At 41.2% G+C, this 25,474-nt stretch overlaps 2 protein-coding genes and 7 non-coding genes across 10 annotated transcripts in view; 1 reads left to right on the top strand and 8 right to left on the bottom strand.

Annotated features, from left to right (window-relative positions):
• The window catches only part of LOC103004316 (uncharacterized), a 353,565-nt gene that overhangs the window by 173,214 nt on the left and 154,877 nt on the right, over positions 1 to 25,474 (bottom strand). The window lies entirely within an intron of this gene.
• On the bottom strand, positions 1,452 to 1,524 carry TRNAK-CUU (transfer RNA lysine (anticodon CUU)). Its single transcript has one exon. It is a non-coding gene; the product is annotated as a tRNA-Lys (tRNA).
• On the bottom strand, positions 2,865 to 2,936 carry TRNAP-AGG (transfer RNA proline (anticodon AGG)). Its single transcript has one exon. It is a non-coding gene; the product is annotated as a tRNA-Pro (tRNA).
• TRNAI-AAU (transfer RNA isoleucine (anticodon AAU)) lies at positions 4,051 to 4,124 on the bottom strand. Its single transcript has one exon. It is a non-coding gene; the product is annotated as a tRNA-Ile (tRNA).
• TRNAA-CGC (transfer RNA alanine (anticodon CGC)) lies at positions 4,593 to 4,664 on the bottom strand. The gene has a single exon. It is a non-coding gene; the product is annotated as a tRNA-Ala (tRNA).
• Positions 5,500 to 5,572, top strand: TRNAK-UUU (transfer RNA lysine (anticodon UUU)). The gene has a single exon. It is a non-coding gene; the product is annotated as a tRNA-Lys (tRNA).
• On the bottom strand, positions 14,073 to 23,398 carry HMGN4 (high mobility group nucleosomal binding domain 4). 2 transcript variants are annotated; one of them, XM_057554226.1, is made up of 3 exons: positions 23,287 to 23,398; positions 22,902 to 23,187; positions 14,073 to 15,848 (listed from the first exon to the last, which is right to left on the bottom strand). In XM_057554226.1, exon 3 carries the CDS (start codon positions 15,768 to 15,770, stop codon positions 15,498 to 15,500), a length of 273 nt encoding a protein of 90 aa, XP_057410209.1. In that variant the 5' UTR covers positions 15,771 to 15,848; positions 22,902 to 23,187; positions 23,287 to 23,398; the 3' UTR covers positions 14,073 to 15,497. The 2 variants fall into 2 exon arrangements, with proteins under 2 accessions (XP_057410209.1, XP_028021480.1); XM_028165679.2 differs by lacking the exons at positions 22,902 to 23,187; positions 23,287 to 23,398 and adding an exon at positions 22,212 to 22,346.
• Positions 23,289 to 23,361, bottom strand: TRNAV-CAC (transfer RNA valine (anticodon CAC)). The gene has a single exon. It is a non-coding gene; the product is annotated as a tRNA-Val (tRNA).
• On the bottom strand, positions 23,994 to 24,066 carry TRNAR-ACG (transfer RNA arginine (anticodon ACG)). The gene has a single exon. It is a non-coding gene; the product is annotated as a tRNA-Arg (tRNA).

Raw genomic sequence — 25,474 nt, forward strand, 5'->3', positions numbered from 1 at the left:
GCATTCTTGAAGGCACGGCCCATGTTATATGCATGTTTTCATTTTAAGTATCCAACAGGGAAAAGGCGCTTAATAAAAATATGTTCATCAATTAATTTGAAAGATGTCTTGAGACATGGAAAACAGTCAAGGCTCAGTGTACTCTTCTAGGAAAGTTGTTTCTTGTCCATCCATTTTAAGTTGACCCGTGATTCTCGGTTTCATCGTGTATATACTGACAATACTCCCAAATTGTAGGGAGTCTACCTAGTTTAAAACATGTGATTCCATGTGCCCAACCATAGGTGCTATTGATCTAAATAGGTAAAATATGGAACAGTTTTAAAACTGAATATAACATCACATGGAGCAAGGGATATATTAACAATATTCAGGTTCCTGAGTAAAGAATAAAGGAAGGTTTAGATGGGGGAGGATGGAGAGTGGTAAATTGTCCTGTCTCCAGCATGCTCAGAAGTGGGCATTCTTTCAATACAATATTGATAGTTCTGGGGCTCTTGCTCTCAATGGGTGCAGACAGGATTATCAGGTTTTCAAAGCGACATAAATATTGTTAACATCTAACTCGTTTTGCTCTGATTATACACTAGGCAACCTTTCATATGAATTTTGCCTTCCCAAATTTGAGGGCAAATAAAAATACACTGCGCCACTTAGTTTTTTTTCTTAGTATAAACTTATAAAGCTGGTATTCTGACTTTAAAGTTATTCCTGACTATCCTTCACACTCCCATTCAAGAGAGAATGACAGAAATGCAATTTGGACTATAAAAACGAGGCTTAAGTCTTTAGATTTTATTTTGTAGGCAGTTGCAACCTGTTGTGGGTTGGTTGGTTATTTTACTTGCCGAAGGAAGGGAAGAAAGGTTGGAAACAGCATTATCTATAAGGAGGTCCATTGTGTTGTTTCGGTGTGGTTGATCAGGAGCTGAAAGGGTGTATGAGGTACTGGTAATAGAAAATCTGTCTCCCGTTATTACATAATGACACTTGCTTGGGCCAGAAAGTAGTCACCATTCTCAAAACTCTCCATGGACATTGCTGCTTCTGAGCCTCTGCCCATCAAACTGTTTCCTTTGTTTGGATCGTCTCCACCTTCACACTACCTTTTCCAACATCCCTGCATCCTAAACCTTTTTCGGTGGGGATAGTGCTTCAGAATCATCCCAGGAGCCCAAATGCCCTACCAGAGACCATTTATCTCTAGTTATCCAAACAAAAGCGCTAAGCCAGAGAAGTGCGTTGCCGCCAGGGGGCGATGAGGCTTAACGCTGCAGGAGTCATAGAGCTGGCCGGAATAGTTCAACAGAGCCAGTAAACCACAGCTGGTCACGGATTCCACAATTCAATACTTTCTAAAACTTCTCGTTTGACAACGGTGAGGCACTTTGTTTTGGAGATTAGAGGAAGGTGGCGAAATGTAGCTGACAACAAAATACTAATGGAGTACTCGCCCAACGTGGGGCTCGAACCCACGACCCTGAGATTAAGAGTCTCATGCTCTACCGACTGAGCTAGCCGGGCACCCCGTGAAAACATCTTCCCTCAGTGAATTAAGAGACCATAAAATTCTTCCTGGACCGACAGGGATGAATAGGATTCTAGATTTTTTGACTGTTTCTGTTATATAAGATGACATGAAACGCAAAGAATGTAAGCATTATCTGAAATTACTGGCATGCATTCCATTCGCTTTCACTACATCTTCCCTCTTCCCCTCATTCTCACCAACATGTCTTGATAGACCACAAAATGCTTCCGGAATCCAAGATTCGGAATCTCTGAACGCGCTGAGGGTGAGCCCAACTCTGGCACTCCCAGAGCTCCAGGCCTGGTTGCCAATGTGGCTCCAAGCTCAGTCCCAAAGGTACCAGGTCCTCGAACCAAAACACTGCACTGGGCCGTCTCCGTAACCCACTGAGACATTCCTGTTTCTATCACCTGTCAACTCTGGCCCCTCTTACCACGCTGTGTAAATGTGGTCCTAAAGGAATTCCCTGCGGTTTTCTCCCTACTTTTCAGGCCGCTTGTTCTTGTTCATTTGTTGTTCTTCTCCACAATCAAGGCTTGCACACACAAAAAAGGGAGGCGGGAAGGGGTGTTGCAACTGCATTTTAATATAAAATATTTGACAACCACTGGAATATAGGATCCAGTGATTTTTGTGTATTTTGTTTACCACAGACTGCAAAAGCTCACTTATTATAGTAGATGCTAAACAAATATCTGTTTAAAGAGTGTACCAACAGTACGCTCCGGGAAGAGAGAAAAAGTGCCCCTTCTCAATAATGAAGCAGAGCCCCTATTCCTGAATGATGGAGGAATACGCAACGAGGAAAGCCGAAATAACTTGTATAAAGGTTTCCAGCACCCCAACTCTATAGGTCAATATTTGATTTTTCCACTTGAACCCATTTCTTTGATGTGATGAATGAATGATGGATGACATTGAATTGAGATATGACCATCGTCTTCCTATACTTTTTTTTTAATTTTAAAAATATAATGTTTATTACCTGGATTTTTAAAAATTAACTTTTATTGGAGTATAGTTGCTTTACAATGTTGTTTCCTATACATTTCATATGACCACAACCGTGGAGTCGAACTTCTAGAATAACCAGAAACCCTTGCTTTTGCAAGAGTCAATTTAGAACTGATGGAAAACTGAGTAAGAGCCAAAACTGAAAAGTACTTGTCTCTCTTAATTAGAAGAGTTATCTAGTTACTTATTGGAATCAAGTGCATATACAGCCTACATATTTCTACATGAAAATATAGCAGTTTAATTTAACAGCAGAGGTACCAATTTCTTTTGAGTGAGTTTAATAAAAATTCAATAGCGGGGGTAGGCTGCAAAACCTGGGCTCGTCCGGGATTTGAACCCGGGACCTCTCGCACCCTAAGCGAGAATCATACCCCTAGACCAACGAGCCATCTGTTGGAAAAAAAAGTTCTTCGAAACAGATTAAATATTTACTTCTCCGTTTTTCTTTCGTACTTGAATATGTAACATTTTTTTCCGCCTCTGTTTCTCTCTATTTCTGTCTCCCTGCTACCCTCCCTTCCTAGTTTTAAAACCAGATCGACTTGGCTCAGAAGTTCCCTGGATCTCCCCGCAACCGAATCCTTCGAAGACTGGTCTGTATAAAGCCTTATTTCTCAGAGATCGCTGATCCACCCTTTGTAAGAAACAACCGTGGCGTTTATTTAAAATGCAGAAACCTGTAGTCTTCCTCAAATCTACTGAGTCAAAGTCCCTGGGGGTGAGGCCCAATAAGCTGCATTTTTGACAAGCTCCCGAACTCCTCTTGGCTTGATCTCAGTATTTTCCACGGAAAATAGTGAAAATTCACTCAACGGGATATAAAGTTCTGAGGTCGTGAATGAATAAAGAAAATTCGTTGTACAAGGAACAAGGGGATACATAATTAGTGTTCAGAAAGTCGGTTTTGGGGGAAAATGAGACATTCAAGAGGCATAACATCGAGAAGTGGACGAAACAGAGGGTCTGCTGGTGTCGGTCAACGTAGACCAACTGGTTGGTGACAGACGGCAAAGTAGATTCTGGAAAAGGGCTTAGTCCTTTCTTACCTAAAAAAATCAAAGTAACAAGAAAACACTTTTCCCAATATGGGAGTTCTCCCTTCATGTGAGGGATGATCTAACCGAATAGAAATCCTCAACTGAGCAATCGGAGATGATGAACACTGCCTTTTCACACTTGCCCCGCATCTCAGTATGTTTTCAGACTATTTCGAGGGCAGTGTTTGGCCACTAAACAAACTGGTGACAGTGTTTCCTTCTAATAAACTTAATAACTCCTAAGGTGTCTTGCTGCTTTTCTGCTTCTCTTGGACAAAATTTTGAGCAATCTGTCTTGCTCAAAGACGTGTGCTCTGGACTCCCTAGGATGGTTTGGACTTGTGGCACAATGTCTTTTGTGTAGATACCGCGGGTTGTCTCGTAGGACAGTCCTTGGACAGTTCGTTCTTCTGGCTGGGGGGAAGTAATCAAAACTATTTCACAGTTGTGCTTAAAAAGGGACTCTGGCCCGTACGGGGATCGAACCCGCGACCTTGGCGTTATTAGCACCACGCTCTAACCGACTGAGCTAACCGGCCACTCGCTTGGAGGTTTTTTTGGAAGCTTTTACAAGAAACTTTTCTCGTTTTGATGTTTTGATAATAGGAACACTATGGTGCATCTGAGCTGCTGGATTCGCCTACACCAAACAAGGCTTCGTCCTTTTTCCAACATTTGTCCTACTTTTCAGTACCATGACTCAGCAACAATACCCCCTCCTCCCCTTTGAGTGTTTTCAGACCAGTTACCTCAGCTAGCCGTTCATTAATGGATCCTGGGCAAGTTTCCAGGTTCTTCGGCCATCTGTCCATTGGGTGTGTTTTTCTGCGTTTTCGATTTCATTCATTACAGATATCCTAAAAAACCTCAAAGGTATCCTGTTTCCCTCTCTACGTATACAGTTATATACGCCGTGGCTAAAAGAGTACCGAGAAAATTAGAGGAGTATACAAAGTAGGCATTAATGTTTTTAAAGTGCAATTTCTGATTATGTAGATAAAAGGACCTGGAGATGCCGGGGATCGAACCCGGGGCCTCATACATGCGAAGCATGCGCTCTACCACTGAGCTACATCCCCGCCCTGCGTAAAGGACGTTTGTAGCCCTTCCCAATTCTTTGAATCTGAATTTCTTTTTTTTCCCCTTCTGCAACTCTAAGATTTTCTGAATGCTTAAATTAAATTCTCCTTTGCTTATTCAGCAAAATCTTGAAATGGTTAATGGGGCAACGTTCATGGGCATTCCGAGTGGAGAAAGCCTTCCAGTCATTGGACCCTTGTCAAGCACTTAACTTAGAGACGGAACGAAATCTGACGAGAAAAAAGAGAGTGGGACTCTCCTTTAAAAGCTTCTTTCCTTTTTTCTTTTTCCTTTTTTTCCCCTCTCTAAAGACAGCTGAGACCCAGCACGAAATCGAATCGCTCCCTCAGTCCCTAGACCCATATTTAGGTATCCAAAGCGCGGCCGAAAGGTGATTTAATTATCCCTTAAAAGCATCAGCATTGGATTGGCTTCCTTTTGAAAGTGTTTGGGCCCAAATGTAAAATATTTGACTTGTTTCTCTGGGAAGCCTAGGAACTAAAGGCCAACCTTCTGCAGTTTTTGACTGCACTGAATTCTATATGGTACTATAGAATATATCTCTATATGCTACATAGAGATATAGTGTTTATACATATAGCATATATCTAAACTAGAGAGAGAAAGAAAGATACAATTTGGGGAGACATTATAATTAATGTAATATGGTTTTATCGCGGCCTTAAAGACCTTCACTGTGGCTGAGTTTCTATGCCAAGCATTTTCTGAATAACCAGCTCTGAACTGGCATCACAGGCGAAATGCCCAAAATCGTTCTTCCGAATGTATGCATAAATTGACTATAGTTGATGTGGAACAGCATTTGTTGTGTGAGCCCGGATAGCTCAGTCGGCAGAGCATCAGACTTTTAATCTGAGGGTCCAGGGTTCAAGTCCCTGTTCGGGCGTTGTCGTTTTCTTTTTCTATTCCTATATATTCATCACAGAAAAATAGTGACAGAAAGGAAGGTAAACTCAAATCACAAGCTGATTTACCTGAAAAAAAAAAAAAAGAGGGGACCCTGAGTATGGCATAGTTATCACAACCTAGGACCTGTTCAGAAAATAGAAGGGCCTTTTAGCCAGAAGCCACAGCACAAAACATTTCATCTAGAGCACGAGTAAAAGTTTCATTAACAATGGTCACAAATTATCAAAGGCCAAACTCTTTCTTGAAAAGCAACCAATGTGCAGAACTGCTCGCTCTTCTCTACATTGGTGTGCTCCTCTCGGAGCTCAGCTCTGGGGATGCCCAGGTAAACTGTATGGAGGAGGTGGTGCCATACTCAGAATTCATGGCCTAGGGGCAATGCTTTCCAAACATTTTTGGCCATGACCAGTTTGTAGTTTAGTTTACATCTGGACCCATACACACACGTGTAACAGGAACAAAGGTTGCCTGAATTACCACTTAGCACATGCATTGCATTCTATTTCAGATTCCATGTTATTCTCAAAAATGCTGGGTGATACCCATGCTTAAATTCATTTTATATCTCCCTCATTGAGAAACACTGGGCTGTAGGGTGATCATAAAGATGAAACGTAACATATAGTACAGAACAATGGGTACTGTGCTTGTTGCCGAGTCCAAGCTCAGACCGCTAGCAGAATCACAGGCCAATAAATTGAGAAACGAGTTGCTGGGGCAAGGAATAGCGACATTATTCAGAAAGCCAGCAGACGGAGAAGATGGTGGACTAGTGTCCCAAAGAACCATCTTCCCTGAGTTAGAATTCAGGCTTCTTTTACACTAAAAGGGGAGGGGGCAAAGTCCTGGTTCTAGGATGTGTTAATTTCTTCCTTCCTGCTGCCATTCACAGGTGGGCCTGGTCAGGAGGTTTCCTGTGAGCTCAACAAAGGTATTTTAGCTTAACGCTCATTACATGGGAGGAAGGGTTCCCAGAGATGAGCCATAATGTATAAGCTAAGCTTATAGGCAACATCCCTTTAGTGACTAACTTGTAGCAAAAGCAATAGAATACAAAGGTTAAAGTAAATTATTCTTCCCCATTACATGCTGAGTAACCTGCCTATACTGCCTTTTCCTCTAAATCCAAGTTCACTCTTCTAGAGGACCCAAAGCCTCAAGTCACCTGAGCACAGGGGCACCAACACCATCTCTGCCCTGCTAGCAACTACTGAAGCAGCCTAACTTGGCGGCCCTTGATTGAGACCTCGTTTGGTAACTCCCCAAAGCAGAAATTTCATCCTAATGGATCCAGCAGATAACAGACAAATAAGATTTTACTTTGCTATTAAAAATTATCAAACAAGATATAAAACCTCTAGAAAAGAATAACAGAACACTCCTGTCATTTGCCTTGTTGGCATGGTAGGCAGCATATGAGCCTCATAATGTGAGAGCCTCGAGGCCAATCCTCAGAGAGTGTAGCATTTTGCAGCAAGAAAATACTGCAGAAGAAGTAACCCAATGTGATCATCATTATTATTGCTGTTAGAGTCACACAAGAAATCTTTTCTTTAAGCGCTTGTCACCTTGTAACTTTGATAAGGCCACACACCTGTAGACGAAAGCTTTTTCTGTCTGTAAGGAAGCCCATTTGGGCTGTGACCCCACAAGTTTTTTTTTCGTTTTGTTTTTTACAATGCTCCGAGCTTTTTTTTTTTTTTTAAGATTTCTTTATTGATTGATTGATTGATTGCTATGTTGGGTCTTCGTTTTTTTGTTTTTTTTTTTGTGCTAGGGCTTTCTCCAGTTGTGGCAAGTGGGGGCCACTCTTCATCGCGGTGCGCGGGCCTCTCACTATTGTGGCCTCTCTTGTTGCGGAGCACAGGCTCCAGACGCGCAGGCTCAGTAGTTGTGGCTCACGGGCCTAGTTGCTCCGCGGCATGTGGGATCTTCCCAGACCAGGGCTCGAACCCGTGTTTCCTGCATTAGCAGGCAGATTCTCAACCACTGCGCCACCAGGAAGCCCCCGCTCCGAGCTTTTTGAAAAGAAAAGAAACTTCCTCTAACTTTAATTAAACATTCCTCTTTCTCACAACATTTTAAAAATGTTTCTCACAACATTTTTAAAATAAGCGGTGACGGGGGGTGATCACAAAATTGAATATTTCCAGATGATTCCCACCTGGTCTCAGAGAGTGTCCCAAGCAGTAAAATCATAAATGTTGAGCTGCTACACTTCTTGAGAAGATGAAGGACTTACCGATATGTCAGTGTGTATGATTAGCTGAGAGTCAAAAGATTCTATTCGCAGCCTTTGGGGGAAGTTTGAGATAGAAAGGGAAGACAATCACTTGAGCTTTTACATTTTGCAGCTTGGATCTTAGTGGGCTGAAACACCAGCCTTCCTGAGCTGACTGTTATCTGTGTGCAACCTGGATGCGATTGGTTGACTGACAGACTTGCCAAGAATGTTACTCCAATTCCAGGAGTCAAGCAGCTTATATAATAGGTAGTTACAAAATGGCACTGGATTAAATTAACAGATAAATTATATCTCCATCCTACACTATTCTCTCGATCTCTAAACCTGTCCCCATTAGCCTGGATATCTTCAAACACTTAAAATCAATGAGTTCTGGGTAGGGGATTAAGAGGTGCAAACTACTACGTATAAAATAAATAAGCTACAAGGATGTATTGTACAGCACAGGGAATATAACCAATGTTTTATAATAACTATAAATGGAGTATCATCTTTAAAAATTATGAATCACTATGTTGTACACCTGAAACTTAAATACTATTGTAAATCAACTATACCTCAATTTAAAAACAAATTAAAAAAAAAAAACTCAACTAATTCTAATAATTTGCTTTACCAGTCAAAACCTGCATCCTCCATTCAAGAAGCCTAGGTACCTTGAGGTAGTGCCTAGAGGGAAAAGCTACTAGAAGATTCCATGGGTCATTTACCCTTTTATTAGGCAGGTGACTTTAGATAAACCTTCAGATTCCCAAGCTACACTGTCAACCACACTTCTTTTCTACTGTTTATTAAAATATATATATATTTTAAAAAACCAGAAAAAGCATACAAATAACTAATGTAGATGTCAACAGTTCTGTGGAGGTTCTTTGGAGCTTCTGGCCTGTTAAGGTAAACTGGCCTCACTCTATTTCACTTTTGAAATCTCACGTACCCTCTACCCAACTCATCTAGTCTTGGAAGACTTTGTTTAAAAAACAGAACTCAGCTAGTGAAAACAACTCATTGTTACGAGATAATTAGTCATGGATCTCTCACATTTCTGCATGTATTGCTAGTGACGAACTGACTGTCCTTTGTTCTGGATTATCTTTTCAAGGATGCTTATATAGCAAACACCGTTGGAAGACAGAGATAATGTTTCTCTCCAGAGCAACAGGCAGGCATGCTTACTGCTCATTATTAAAGAATTGGGATCCCCAGGTTCAGGGTTTCTGTCCTGTAACACAATCCACTGAATGTACAGATGTCATGTGTTGCCCTCTGGAAACTGGAGGCGGGGAATCAGAGAAAGTATGCTGATAATCTGGTTATTGCTATTCCTGGAATAATAAACTGTGCATTGTCTCTGACCCAGGAGTCTCGTGAGTTGAACCAGCATCCATGAAACTGTGTGTGTGGCAGGCTAACTTAACAAGCTGAGCTCGCAAGTTGGGTAAATTTCAGAGCTTTCACATTTCTTTACACTCATCAGTCTCTCCCCTCTCCTCTTCTCTCTCGTATATTCCTTCTCTCAGTTAGTTTTACAACTGTCCACATAAATGCCAAAGCTAGGAATTAGGGTCCCTTCTCAGACTCCTTTCCCTCCCTTACCCCACTCTTTCATATCCAATCCCTAACTAAGTCTACCTTTTAAATACTTAAGAGAGAGGATGCAGGGAATTTTGTGAAACATTTTCCATTTCTGCTCCCAACCTACCACCCAAATTCAAGTTCTTGCCATCTCGTGTGAGGAGCATTGCAATTGTCTTATAACTATCTTTTTTAGCAAGGGAGGCATGTGTTCTGCCTCATCCTCCTGAAAGTCCTTTTCTTAGGCCTGGATAAAGCAGTATACTTTACAGGCGGGAAACCTCCACTTCCAATATCCTCCTTCTAATTCAACCATACAAAGGCCAACGACACAGAGGTTTTTGTAAAATGCAAATCTGATCTGGCTTTTCCCCAGGGCTAAAACTTTCAAGATCAGCAGGATAAAACTGAAATCCTTTGCAAGAGAAAGACCTTTCTGAACTGCTTTGCCTCTGATGTATTTCTCCCCACAACCTACTTCTTTGCTCTTATGCATCATCTTACCTCAACTTAACCTGTGGCTGCAGGGTTGTGGAAGGATATGGGCACTTACTAGGTCTTCTCATCAAAGGTCATGCCTAGAGCTAAATCCTTTGGGCAAAGCAGCCTTTGAGTCTTTCCTTGCAAGGATGGATGGTCTAGAAACGACAGAGTCAAACTTTGGAGCTTTTCACTTTTGCTTTTTTCTACTCTTCCTTCAGATGCGAGAGCCTTTTCTCTGTCTCTGGGAGCTGAGTACCATCGCTCTTTGGTGAAGGCAAGGCCCTTGGGCCTGCCTTGTAGTCTTGGCACATAATCGAAGCTCTAAAAATATTTGCTGGATAAATCAAGGAATTAATCCTTAAAAACATGTCATCCTCTCTTTCTCTTCGAGTTGCCAACCCCCCACTCCCTACAACCACCAAATTCACATTTTTCTTTCCTTTATACCTCAGCTGGAGTGTGCAGACAGCACTCTTTTAGAACTCACATCTAAATGACTGAATTTATATATATATATGTATATATATATATATATATAAAATAAAATATATGTTATATATATGTAACCCATATATAACATATATTTAGTTACATTTGTTATATGTTATTAACTAAAATTAATATAGTTAATAATGCTGCATTACATCTTTGAAAGTTGCTAAGAAAGTAAATCTTAAAAGTTGTCATAAGAAAAAAAATGTTTGTAACTATGTAAGGTGATGGATGTTAACTAGATTTATTGTAGTGATCATTTCACAATGTATACAAACATCGAATCATTATGTTGTACATCTGAAACTAATACAATATTATATGTCAGTTATACCTCAATAAAAAATAATTTAAAAAAAAATGACTGAATTAATGGGTTGAACTCTTGATTTATCTTCGTGCTCCTTCAAGAGTTCATTTGATTAACTTCATCATGGTCACCTAAAAGAAATTTGAACAGATGCGAGAAAAGTACTAATAAAATTACTAATATCTACATGTTAAGAGGGGACTTTGTGCCAGGCACTGTGTTAAGCACTTTTGCAGGTTTTCTTAACTTGGGGACTGGTGAACTTGGATAGGAAAAAGAAATTACATTTTTAATATCTCTAACCTCTAACTGAAATTTAGCATGTCCTTCACGGATGAATGTTGGCAACAAATTACAGTCAGAAGATAAGTACCTGCGGCTTTGTCACTAAGAAAAGTTACATTTTCATACCCCATATTTGAGATATGAAGTATGTTACAAATATCTCATCCTTAACTGTTTCGAAGTTACAGTAGTTATAAGACGGGTCTTGATGTTTAATATTTAATATATTAATGAAGAAGCACACGTGTTACTATACCGCAAATTATTTTAATTGTTTAATAACTGTTTCTGTAGTACAACTGGTTTTCTTTATCCTATTTTAATGCTTTTTAAAATATGAGAAGGGCTCCATTGGCTTCGTCACGAAGCCAGAGGGCTCCCAGGCATCTAAAAGGTTAAGAAGCCCCGCGCCCGCAGCGACCTCCGGGTGCTGGCAACGCCCTTGGCCCAGACTAGGGCGGGGCGTTGGAGACCGGGACCGGAAGCCCGAGCAAGGTCTGCGAAGGGTCTGAGGAGTAACCCAGGGAAAGAACTTCATGGTCCCAGCCTTCAGCCGGGCCGGCGCGAGGCGACTCCGAGCAGCGCGGACTTCGGGGCGGCCTAGAAGGGCTCGGAAGTGTGTCCCGGAGCCGTGCGGCCGCAGGGGAGGGGCGTCGGGGTGCGCGTCTGGCCGCGTCTGCGGACAGTTCAAGTACGGCGTTTGTAGGTCATTTGCATGACCCCGGGTGGAAGCCATTGCAGGGTCAGCAAGGGAATGACGTACATTTCCCAAGGAGCACAGTGACCACTGTTGAGACTAGAACGAGGAGGGGACAGGGCAGATACGAAAAATGTTTCCCTCCCTCTTCTTTCCAACTCTTCCGGGACCAATGCCTCAATTCTGATGGTCAGAAATTTGATTACTGAAAACTCTGGATCACTCAGGCTGTTTCATGTCAGACACCCAAATTCTCAGAGTATTAATAAACCAGGAATGTTAATTTATGAATTTACAGATAGGAATGTAAATGCCAAATGGATCAGAAGAGTGGGCAAGAGAGATTTAAAGGCTAATTTATAATGTCCTAATTTGTTCTTCTCCACTTCATAAGTATTTGTCTAAAAAATTATCATCCTTGTACAGAAATAATATCCCTTCTAGCTTTATGTTGCTAGAGATACAGTAAAATTCTAAATTCCATATGACCACTTTTCCCCTGGAATTTATTGTCCTTGCATTACTAATCTTCTTCGTTGGAAATTACAACTGTTTAGCTTGTAGAATATTATTACTTACATTTGACTGTTTTCTAGTGGTATCTTGGGAAATTCCTTAATTTACTCAGAAACACCAAATATATTTTTGGATGGATTACCTTTGAGGTTATACCAATGATCTTTTTAACAATGAGGAGCCTTCTAGGCCTTGGAGTTCTAGACATGGGTCTTAATCTGGATTTTACTCTCACTGTATGATCTCAGGGCAAATTATTTAATCTCTGTCTCAGTTTCACTAAATATAAAAATGGGAATAGTAATATGATTCAGTTCATAGGGTCATGGAAATAAAATTATGCATGTATTATAAATCACTGAGCAGAACAGTGTTTGGCAAACAAATTAGCACTTAATGAGAAATACCTTATTATTGTAAAAAGCCCAATATAACTTATTTGGTTACACATTTAAACTTTTTTTGATTCAAGAATACTTTATGGAACACCTACTATGCACAATATTCTCTTAACATCTTTGCAAATGTTACTACTCTTACTAGAAGCCTTTTACCCACTCCTTGCTTGGCCAACTTCTCTTTTCATTTTGCTGCTTAGGTGTCAATTATGCCTCAGAAAGTGCTTCCTAATACCCTTTCATGCTCTGGCATCAGAGTCAGGGCCTCCTGCAGTATTATCAAAACACCAAGCACACAGTGGTGACTTTCCTGAATTTGACTTTGGATTCTTGACAACAGGGAATGTTTATCTTTGATCCTGTTCTATTGTTTGGCAAAGAGAAAGCACAGATAATATTTGTAATTTACCAGTTAAAATGGGGTGGGAATAGTTGAGCAGAGGAAGGATGGTAATATTGCAGGACAAAGTAGAATTTCCAGCAATTCAGTTGTGACAGCCATCTAACTGGTCTTCCTCTTTCAACTCTTTCCCCCCTTACACCCTATTGCCCATGCATCAGCCATACATACACACACACACACACACACACACACACACACAGACACACACTGATAACTTATACTGTGTGGTTTCTCTATTCAAAACTCTAATGGCATCCCATCATTTTCAGAGAAAAGTGACAATGTGGAGAATCTTCCATTTTCTGGCCCCTGGCTATCTCTGCAATCATATCAACTTTCACTCTTACCCTCTCTCACGCCAATTCAGCCACTTCTGCCTCCTTGTTCTTCCTCAGTATGCCAAACACATTTTCACCTAATCTCTGCAATCATATCAACTTTCACTCTTACCCTCTCTCACGCCAATTCAGCCACTTCTGCCTCCTTGTTCTTCCTCAGTATGCCAAACACATTTTCACCTCATCTCTGCATTTGCTTTTCCCTCTGCTGGAATGTTTTCCCCTCAGAGTCACCTCTCTTATTCCTTTACTTCATTAAAAGCTTATTCTTTTACTTCATTAAGAGCCCTGCTCAAATGTCATCTCATCAGAGAGGACTTCTCTAACCACCCTATCTAAATAGCACCCACTTACACTTGTTTATTTAAAGCACCCTGACACATAAATTTGTGCATCTTCTACACCCTCCCCCACTAGAGTATAAGCTTGGTGAAAGCAGAGACTTTGTTTTGTTCACTGTTGTACCTCCAGCACTTAGACAATGCCTAGAACAAGAAAAAGGAAAAGAAGGTATAATGACTGTGAAGAAACAAAACAAAACAAAAAGAATATACGGTTATCTATGTAGAAAGCCCCAAAGAATATACAGACATTAAGAATTAATGAGTTTAGCAAGGTTGTTGAATATAAAAATCAACTTTAGCTGAAAACAGAAAACGTAGCAACTAAAAACATACCATATAAAGTAACATCCAAAAGTGTACAGTCCCTAAGAAATATTAACAAAAGAAAATGTTTATGGAGAATTATAAAACTTTATTGAAAGACATTTAGAAAGCCTAAATAAATGGAGAATTACACCATGTTCACGGATCGGAAGACTCAATATTATAATTAATCTATAAATTCAATACAAATCCAATAAAAATTCCACCTTTTGTTAGTTTGATTTGGAACTTGTCAATCTAATTCTAGAAGTTGTATGCAAAAGCAGTTGGCTAAGAATATAGCCAAGACACTCCAACGAAGAAAAGTTTGGTGGTGATGTTAAAGGTGGAGGTGGTATTTGTCCTGAGATATCAAGACCTTTTTCTAAAGTTGTAGTACTCAAGATTGTATAGTATTGCCACAAGGTTAGACAAATTGACCAGTGAGTCAGAATCGAAACCATCAACAGACACCCCCCCCCCCCGCAGAAGAAACTTGATTTATGAAAAGAGCCAGTATTACAGATCAGTGGGGAAAGGAAGAACTTTTCAGAAAAGTTGGGACAACCAAGTGGTTGAGACAACCACTTACCGTATGGAAAAAATATTATTTTGAATTACTATCTCATATTTTTGCAAAAAATCAGTTCAGGGAAGACTAAAGACAAATGTGAAAAGCAAAACTATAAAACTTTTACAATGCAGTAAAGGATATCTTTATGACTTGGAGTAGGAAATGATCCCTCCCCTCCCATGAAGCCAAAGTGTATCCAGCTTTATAAGATACTTTTCAAAAATAGTTACTTCCAGCAGGACATGGGTGACAATCCATAACATCTTACAACTTTCAAACTCCCCTCTCCAAAAAGTCAACAAAGTTTGCTGCTGCAATGAACAGGAAAAGTTTTCAGAAAGGGTGAATATTTCACATGAGGCATATAAGAGCTTTTCACAGGTCACCTCTGACATGGAGGAAAGGAACTAAAAACTCCAGGATTATTAATGAGATGATCCACAAACTACAAACAGGAATCCTGGCTCTTTTGAGCAACACCATCTTGATGTCATCACCAGAAATCCTGAGTATTGTTACCTGACGCAGCTGATTCTAGGGGTGCCAAGGCCGCATCATGACTCTTGGTTTCAGGAAGTCAAGGATGTGTTGATGGCATCAGGAAAGGAGAAGACATGAAGTTTTGCTTCCCCACACGGTAAGGCTTCTGAGCCATAGTGGCTGTCACGTGTGAATGTCGGAGAATCTCTCCTGGGAACCAAGAATAATCTTCAAATATGAGGATAGAAAATTCTGTTTTCCCCCATTTCAATCCAGCTTCTGAAACATTCTACTAGTGGTTATTTTGCCCTTTCCACAAAAGATAACAACAAAGCGTCTTGTGTGCTAACAACATAACTTAAAAAAAAAAATCTACGTTTTTACAAAATTTGATTTAAAAAAAATAGTATTTCAAACAGTAGAGTCACTAGAAGTACAGAGCTATCAAAAAAGTACACTTCACTTGGCATCCCCGGTGCCTTCTGCTTTCTGTGACTGGACTGTGGAGGCATCTCGGTTTTTTGCAGGGTTGTTCCCATCTTTGTTGCCTTCTGCTTTCCCCTTTCTCCCTTTGGCCAGCTTCTCTCCCTTCTTTGCAGGGGCCTTTTTTGCCCTGGACTCTGGTTTTGGAGGGGCAGGTTTAGCAGACAACCGTGCCGATCTCCTCTGTGGCTCTTCCTTCACCTTTGCTTTGTCACCTTTAGCATCTCCTTTTGCCTTTCTCTTGGGCATGGTGGCAGTAGTGCCTGGCAGATGGCTTTACCAGCCCAAGCGGTTCTTCTGTCTTCCTCACTGCTCCTAGAAAGATTTCTTTAACAAGACACAAAAAGTGTAAACCGTAAAGGAAAAGACTGACAAATTTAATTACATTAAAATTCAAATTTGACTATATTAAAATTAGTAATTTTTATATAGCAAAAAGATGCATAAAAAGTAAGAAGATAAGTTACAAGCTGGGGAAAAGATATTCATAACACATATAACTGACAAAGGATGAGAGTCCAGGATATGTAAAGAATTCCTGCAGATCTATGAGAAAAGGACAAAATGAAAATTTAAAAACAATGGGCAAAAGTGTTAATACGTACTTCTTAGAAAAAGCGTGAATGGTGAATAAGCAAAAAAAAAAAAAAAAAGTCAACTTCATTAGTAATATGGGAATGAATACAAAAATCACAGGATATAACATTTCACATCCATCAAATTGGTGAAAACTATATTGTCTGACAATATTAAGGGCTCAGCAGATGTGGAACAATTAAAACACATACACTGCTAGAGTGTGTGTTTATATGTGTGTAAATTAGTGTATGGCATTATTTAAAGCAATTTCACTTCTAGGTGTTTACCTGGAGGAATTCTTGGGGCTGTGCACAGGAGACCCCTACAAGAATGTTTCTAGCAACCCTGTAATTTCAAAAACCTGGAAACCATTCAGTGTCCTTCAATAGAATAGATAAATACATTTTGATAATATCTAAGCAAGGGAATACTATTCAGCAGCAGAAATGAATAGATTACAGCTATATGCAAAACCATGGACGAATCTCAAGAACATAATGTTGAGCAAAAAAAAGCGAGTTACAAAATGGATCTACAGTATGGATCCATTTATAAGTGTAAAACTAAATGACTTGTTTAGGCTACAAGTATGTAGTCAAAAAAGCAAGAGATAAATATAAAAATCAGGACAGTAGTCACCTCAGGGAATTAAGAAAAGGATGGTGGTTGGAGAGGGCATGGGAGTTCTCTTCCTTAAACTGGAGGTGGGTGGGAAACAACACAGGGGTAATACACCATTATTCTCTGTATTTTACAGAGAGTAATTTTATGTGTCTGCTCAAGAATAAAAACCACTTTAAGAAGGTGCGTAGCCCCGAGCACAGATTCAAGGGCACACAAATAGACGTGATTTATTTTGATTTGGGGCAATTAGGACCTGGGTCCATGGCTGGCATTCAAACACTGTGGGACATTTTTAAAGCTCTGGGACAAAACTAGCCACTCACACCTTCTGCCCCACCCCTGAAAATGTTTCCTGGGGAAGTCTGTAACCCTATGCCCTGACCTACTCCACAATGTTTTATTTCAAGAAAAAAAAAAATTATCTTTTCTCTAAATTGCTCCAGAGTTTTGTTTTGTGTTTTTGCTGGACCTCACCATCTAGATAGAATGGGCAAACATGGTCCTTGAGCAAACTTAGATTTTTTTTTTTTTGAGCAACCTTATATTTGATTTTTATGTTCTTCGGCTAACAAAGGCAACCACCTGTAAATGGTGCTAAAACATCAAATTATCACTTGATAATTTGGTTATATGATAATTTCATTATCTATTATCTATTTTTCTATTTTCTATCTACTTTCATTATCTATTCTTCCCCCATTTTTCCACTATGACTAGAATTTCTGGAAATTTTGCAGTTTTCCTTCTTTCTCATGGAACAGAGGGAGAAATGAGAGTTAGTATAAAGAAGAGGGAAGGAACCAAAGTGGGAGTGCGCCTTCAATCAGTCATTATTTCCCTTGATACCTTGTAAGGAACTTTGGGAACAGAGATTAAAAATTGAGAGGAGAAACAGTTCTAATCTCATGTTGAACAGTAGTTCACTGAAAAGCTAATAAGAAATTAGCTGGACCCTTCTCTTCCCCTGCTGTGCTCTTGCCTTGCCTCTAAATATTCTAAATTACTGGTGGGTCCAAAAGTCCCGGTTGCCACAGAGACACCCTGCAATTCTGCTGACCCAGCCAGACCCAACCTGCTCGCTCCCGAGGACATCTTTCCCTAGATGTTACATGAATTTATGCCTAGTTTACTCCTCTCCCAAATGCACCACTAAAGAAATGTTTGGACAATTCTTTTTTTTTTTTTTTTTTTTTTTAAGTTATACAATTTTTATTTATTTATTTATTTATGGCTGTGTTGGGTCTTCGTTTCTGTGCGAGGGCTTTCTCTAGTTGCGGCAAGTGGGGGCCACTCTTCATCGCGGTGCGCGGGCCTTTCATTATTGCGGCCTCTCTTGTTGCGGAGCACAGGCTCCAGACGCGCAGGCTCAGTAATTGTGGCTCACGGGCCTAGTTGCTCCGCGGCATGTGGGATCTTCCCAGACCAGGGCTCGAACCCGTGTGCCCTGCATTGGCAGGCAGATTCTCAACCACTGCGCCACCAGGGAAGCCCCTGGACAATTTTTAAAGAACAAAAGTGTTGTTTTTTTTTGTTGTTATTGTTGTTTTATCTGAAATCGAACACAATGAAGAAAAAAAAATGTGTAAAGAAAATAATTGAGAAGGATGCCAGAGATCACAAAGGTCAACTCTGGGTATGGTAATGGTGTATCCAGAAAGGAACAGGGAGGAAAAGACAGCTGTTCTTACCATGAAGAAAGCAATATTGAGAGATTTTTTACGGCATGAAAATCATTTGGTCTAATATTTGGGTGACTTGTTTTGCGCCTGTTGCCCTAGTATATTATTAATAATGCTCCCTTTTACTCTCAAAAGTGTGCCAACTTGGACAATAAATAAGGTCACCCTAAATAATCTGCATATATTCTTAGAGGCCTTTTTGTTACCAGAGAATGAGAGAGGAAACCAAAGGGTGAGCTTCTGTTCTACGACACACCTCCCTAAACAATGGACACTCCATACCATTCTCCTTCCATCTCACTCCAAAATTGTGTTTCTTAGCCCATGTCCTGCCCTGGGAATGCTCACAGTCTGTTTCCTAGGCTCAGTCTTCATGTTAGATCCCTTGCAGTCCATCCCAAGCAGGGGAACCACGATCGGCACGTGTCAAAGGCCCAAACACAGCAGGTGACAATAAAGATAAATTCAAGGAAAAGAGGCCACTAGCTGGATTCTGGATCTGAGTATGTGAATATGGATTAGTTCCCTGAAACTCACATTTAGGAAGCTTATCAGGAGAACAGGTGGCTGACCTTACAAATATAGGAGACAGATGCACAAATAATGAAAAAGGGCTGGTGGGATAAAAGGTTATTTCATTTTCATGAAGGCCAAGGAGGTTGGAGAGGGAGAGGCTCTCACCACACAGTGGTGTTAATTTAAAAGAAATTATTTGAGATGGAGTACAGGGAAGTTTCTTAGGGCAATGAAATTATTCTGTATGCTACTGACTGTAATGGTGGATACATGACATTATGCACTGGACAAAACCCATAGAACTGTATACAAAGCATGGAACCCTAATGTAAATAATAATAATAATTAGTTAACAATAATAATTAGTTAATAATAATGTATAAATATTGGCTCATCCATTGTAACAAAAGTACCACACCAATGCAAGTAGTTAATAATGGAGAAACTGAGGTAGAGGGAGAAGAAATATATGAGACTCTATACTTTCTGCCCAATTTTTCTGTAAACCTGAAACTGTTCTAAACAAATAAAGTCTACTAACTAAAAACAAACAAATACATTTTAAGAATTAAAAAAAATAATAATTTGTTAGGTAATAAAATATATAAGTCATAGGATTACAAATATTCTATCATGCATGTGAATGAAAAGAAAAATTATTAACTGGCAGATAAATCTTTTTTTAAAGACTTTTTTTTTACTTTAAAAATTTTATAGTTTTTTAAATTGAAATATAGTTGATGTGCAATATTACTTTAGTTTCAGGAGTGGCAGATAAATCTTTTAAGTATATAACTTTTGGGAACACAGAGATTTATCAATGAGGCAAGAAATTATCAAGACAGATACTGAGGTTATTTTCCCAAGACATGGCAACAATTTTAAAAGTTTTAGGAATCTAACAATTCCCTTTTGTTAAAATAACACTTTCCAGGGCAAAATTATATTAACAGACAACAGAACAAGTTAGTGAAATTTTTGAACAACATGTCTTCATATTGTAAAGAACTGGACTGAAATTCTTGTAAAGTCTCAGTTTAACTCTTCATTTAATGAACTTGCTGGTTTTAGGATGTGGAAAGGTATCCCTCTTAACAGCCTCAAGGGGGGAGGGAACATCCATTTCTTAAAGTCCTTTTCTTACCTATGAAGACTTGAATTTTTTTAATTTTAGAAAAAGACCTATGAAATTTAAATGTACTGACAGAAATAGCCTAAAAAAAAGACTAATAGAGAAATAAAAAGGAAATGACGTATTTCTTCTACAATAAAAATATGCAAATGATTAGTAAGATGAGGAGATGCAGGTATGCTAAAATCTTCTGCGAAGTTAACTTCTGGGAATTCCCCAAACTGTTTCAATAATATACAAAACACATCAATCTCTGTCCCCAGAAACGGGATGAATTTCTGTGTCCCACCCCCCGCAAATTCATAAGTTGAAGTCCTAACCCTCAGTACCTCAGACTGTGACTGTACTGGGAGATGGCGCCTTTAAAGAGGTGATTAAGGTAAAATGAAGTCTTATGGGTAGGTCTTAATCCAATATGACTAATGTCATACTGGCGATTAGGACACAGACAACACAAACAGAGAGAGGACCAGGTAAGGATACAGCAAGAAAACCAAACCTGCCACCACCTTGATCTTGGACTTCCAGTCTCCAGGACTGTGAGAAAATAAATTTCTGTTATTTAAGATATTCAGTCTGTGACGTTTTGTTATGGCAGTCCTAGAAAACTAATACAGAAGGAAAGAGTATAAAGATCTCAATGACCTATGACGCATCTCAGATTAGATTAATTTTGATGTTTTGCCCAGCTCTCAGAATTTTTTTCCATGTTTTTTTTTCTCTTTCACCATGAGTCTGTCTCCAGTATCCAAGGACCAAATCCCACCTCATCCGATACACACTCCCACGCCATCCCCAGAAGAGGCACATTTTAGCAACGTCCTTTCTCTCCCTTGACTGTTACTGAACTGGGTTCCAAGGAGTTTGTTCTAACTTGGGTTTTAGTCTCAATGCCACCCCAAAGCCAGAAGGCCACCCTCTTCTCTCTGCCTCTTATTTATGGCAAGATAGTGCCTTGGGGTTGGACAGAAGACTTGGAAGAAGATTACAACACCAAGCTTAGGAAGGAGAGAATAGAGGATATAGTAAAAAAACCAAACAAATAAAAGACTCTATTCAAGGTGCAGTGCTATACAGGAGCAAGAGGTCACACAGTGTCAGTCACTCCCCAGGGCCTATTTGTTCTCCACCTTTCAAAGAAAATATCAGACAAGGTGAGCAGCTTCCATTTGAGGTTAAATGAGGGAGACTGGGGGAGGGAGGGAGGGATAGTAGGAGAAGGTGAGAAAGGGCAGAGTGTCTAAAATGGTAGGGCTGCTGCTTCATCTTGCCAGAACACACCTGGTTTAAAGAGAAGGAGAGAGCCACAAGCTTCAAACAAACTGTCACCCATCTGCAACAGGTTGGCGTGGGGCACACTCAGCTTCCCAGCTAATGTATTCCTGCCCCTTGGCATCAGAGAAAGATGGAGAGGACAAATCCCCATCACCTCCTGGGCCCCTGAGACCCTTGCTCCTCGCAGGGCACCACATTAACTCACTGTATTTCTGAGTGGTATAGAGGGAATTTTTTTTATTTTTAAAAAAATTTTTAACATCTTTAAAAATGTATTCACTGTATTTCTGAGTGGTATAGAGGGAATTTTTTTATTTAAAAAAATTTTTTTAACATCTTTATTGGAGTATAATTGCTTTACAATGGTGTGTTAGTTTCTGCTGTATAACAAAGTGAATCAGCTATACATATACATATATCTCCATACCTCCTCCCTCTTGCGTCTCCCTATAGAGGGAATTTTAAATGAAAATGTCTTAGACAAATTTGCATTGAGCACCTGCCAAACTTATTGTCTTGCTAACAAGGGAAACTACAAGATGATAAAAGCATGGGTCTTTCAGAGAAGGTATGAAAATGGAGGAATAATAGGGCTGGGGAAGGGATGCCTATAAAAGTTGCCTGTAAAAAAAAAAAAAAGGAAGAAACGAAGGGAGGGAGGGAGGGAGGAAGGGAGGAAAACAGTTTATTAGGTAAGGATTGCCCTTTCTTGTCTCATGGCCATAAAAAATCACATTCCTATCAGTCATTTGAGGGAACCTGGAGCAATGCGATCTCAGAGACCAGGCTTGGCTAACTCTTAGAAATAGGAATAATAATAATAATAATAATAATAATAATAATAATAATAATAATATATCTAAGAAGAAGATCCTGAGAATATACCTGAGGCTGTTTGGTGTTATATCAAGAGTACTTTCCCAGAAAAGCGTTTGATAGATCCAATCAACATGGAACCAGGCCATGTCAGAAACAGACGTAAGAGGCCAGACACCAGGGCACAAGTCCTGATTTTAAACAAGTGCTGTCAGTGACCTTTCTCAAGCTTCAAGGCAGTACGCAAAATCCACAGTTGCCCCATTTCTTAACTTTGGAATCTTTTTTTTCTTTTTGACAGGAAGAGCAGAAGGCCAAAGCGGAGGAAGACTCAGCCCTTCGGTGTCCCCTCAGGAGGGGGGCACCTCGTAAGCTGGGGAGGGGAGGCGAGAAAGAGCCCAGGCCAGGGCAGCCCAGCACCCCCGCCACGACCTCTTCCAGGCCACGGCCCTGCTGGCCCAAAGCTTTCAAATCCCCTCCTCGCCTCCCGTTTTTCTGCCCTAGAGTCTCTGTGGGGATTTATGCCAGAAGGGCCTGCGATCTTCACCTCCCGGCTTCCGCTTTTCCCAGAGATTCACAGTCGAAGCCCGGGAGAGCCACTGCAGCTGTTCTGGAGAGTGGAAAGCAAGGTGGAAATGTCGGGAGCCCGAGGTCACCTAATCACGACGAGGGCCAGATCGCAGGAGGGTCCCAAATCTGGAGGGCGGCGGGACTACCCCATTCTCCGGAGACGCACGCTAAGGCCCCCAAGGTACTCACCCGAGTCTCGCGGCCGTGTGAGGGGCGCGAGGCTGCCAGCTGCGGGCCTGCCGCGCAGGTGCTCTCGGCTGGGGCAGGGCCGGCGCGGACAGTGGGCCAGCGAAGAGACGCCCGGAGCTGGGCGCTGCCGGGAACAGGAAGGCAAGGCGAGGATGCGCTTCCGGGGCTGCGGGCGTCGGGCCGCCTTGCAGAGCCGGGGACAGCCCGGTTCTCCCCCTCGCGATGCGTGTGTCCGCCTCCGGGGCCGCGGGCTCCGGACCCACCTTGAGCAGCGTCGCTTCACAACCTGGGGCAAGAGAGACAAGAAAAGGAGGCGTGCAGAGTTTTTTTAAATAAATGGATTTTTCAAGAAAAGCCACATATTTAGGGAAAAAAGGGAACAAACCTTGTTTCCGCCCGGTTTCGAACCGGGGACCTTTCGCGTGTGAGGCGAACGTGATAACCACTACACTACGGAAACTCGGTGAAAACCTTCTTCCTCTGTCGACAGTTCTCCCTACAGAACACGCCCCTCCCTCCCTCCCTCCCTCCCTCCCTCCCTCCCACTTCCTCACTTCCTCCCACCCGCCCCTCCCCGCCCCGCCCAGCAAATGTGCGTCGTTAATATGCGCATGCGTCTTGTACCACTCTCCCAAACCGGAGAGGCGAATTAGATGCTCAAACCAAGCCCGTGCAGCGTACATATCTGAAGCGAAATTCTTAATAATTTATTCTGGAAATGACCGGATGGGGGAGAACAAAAGAGACTTCAGTCCCTTCGCTATTACTTCTCATTCTGAACTTCTGGATCTTAATTTCTTCCTCATTGCTTACCAGGTTACCTCAAACCCATCCTTAAGCAGGAATGGACTGGTGGGGCTGGACGTGACACGGGGCCCACGCACATTTCTCAGTCTGGCTTTGGCTAGCGCCACCGCATGGCCGGACGCGGAATTTGCTCTGCAAAGGAATGATGACCCTGGCTGTGGTCAAAAGCGGGGCCTTCTCGCTCGTGAGACTTCCAGGCAAAGTTCACCTTGTAATGGATTTTCTAACTCCATTGGGTTCCTCAGTGGTCGGCAGAGGAAAGAAGTAAAACGGTGAGGCGTACTCCGAGCCAGCCAGGAGTCGAACCTGGAATCTTCTGATCCGTAGTCAGACGCGTTATCCATTGCGCCACTGGCCCCGCTCATAAACGTTTTGTAGGCGGACATGCCTTCATCAGAAACCAGGCGGCAGCAACCGGTCCACTTTGTGGGGTCTGCGCCTGGCCGTGAAAGCCCCGTCCTCCTGGCTAGCTCAGACTGCAGCGTGTGGACTCCCCAGGCAGCCAGTTCGCCTGCACGCGCCCTAGCATCTGTGCTGCTTTCTCAGTCTGTCTGTACAGACCCCGGCATTCTCTGCCCCAGTATCATCTCTTCGTTCATGCATTCATTCATTCAACCAATATGGCACCGGAAATACAACTGTGAAGAAAACAGAGGTGATCCTTGCTCTCAAGAAGATTGCATGGAAGTAGCGAAGACGATAATAAAGCACTAAATAAATAAAATAATGGTGATAAGCACTTAGAGGGAAAAAGACAAACGGGAAAGAGAATAGAAAAGCCCAGCAGGAAAGGTGATGAACAATAAATACGGGTATCAGGGAAAAGAGCGACCTGGAACTGGGGAAATCTCCAGGGCAAAGGCATGGAGGTGGGAGCGTGCATGGGATGTTCCAGCAATGTCGAGGAGGCCAGTGCTGAGCGGAAAGGGCTAGGAGACCTCTGGGAGATGACCTCTGGCCTTGTACACCCTTGTATGGGCTTTGGCTGTTACTGTGTAGGAAATTGGAAGCCGTTGCAGGGTGACAATATATCTGACATTCTTTCTTGTCTCTCCTTGGGTCGTTGAAAACATTTTATTTCCAATATTTACTTAAGCAAGACTCTATGCTAAGCACCCTCACCGCATGCTGCTCCTACCTCAGGACATACATTTCAGAATTTGACACCTTTAAAAGGAGCATTTGTTTGCTTTCTCAGGAAGCGTCTCTTATGTGTGCCTTTCAGCCTGTCTGTATTTCTGAGAAGGAATCATTATCTCCATGCCTGGTGAGCATCGTAAATAAGTTGAGGGCTGGGGACACACAGTTTTGAGAGCATTAGCCCTCTGTGGCCCCCTTTGCCTGGCAAAGCAATAAAGCTATTCATTTCTACTTCACCCCCCCCCCCAAAAAAAACTAAGTTGAGGGCTACTAAACAGAGTAAAACTGCCTGACATTGAGAATGTACACATTGTGTTTAGAAAATCTTTGTTTACAGTTCATAAGGTTGCAACAGCCCTTAAGAAAAATGTACATGTTCCTGTTTCTGCATAAACATTAAGGTAGATCTAGTTAGGGATTTCTCCCTAGATAGTAAATAGGGGTCTTCTGACCAGATTTGGTATTATGTACTCCTAGGAACTTTGGTGGTTATGGACTCCATCACAGAATAATACTTTTAAATATAAATTAAAAAGATAAATACATAAGATTTCAAGGGGAAAACAATTATATTGAAATATGTTATCAAACTATTAAAAATTTATATTATAATATTTATGCTCCTT

Source organism: Balaenoptera acutorostrata, chromosome 10 (assembly GCF_949987535.1).
Source record: "Balaenoptera acutorostrata chromosome 10, mBalAcu1.1, whole genome shotgun sequence".
NCBI classification, from domain to species: domain Eukaryota; kingdom Metazoa; phylum Chordata; class Mammalia; order Artiodactyla; family Balaenopteridae; genus Balaenoptera; species Balaenoptera acutorostrata.

Bases quoted from the DNA above. Each gene is read 5' to 3' on its own strand.
- HMGN4 (XM_057554226.1), bottom strand. From the start codon at position 15,770: ATGCCCAAGAGAAAGGCAAAAGGAGATGCTAAAGGTGACAAAGCAAAG.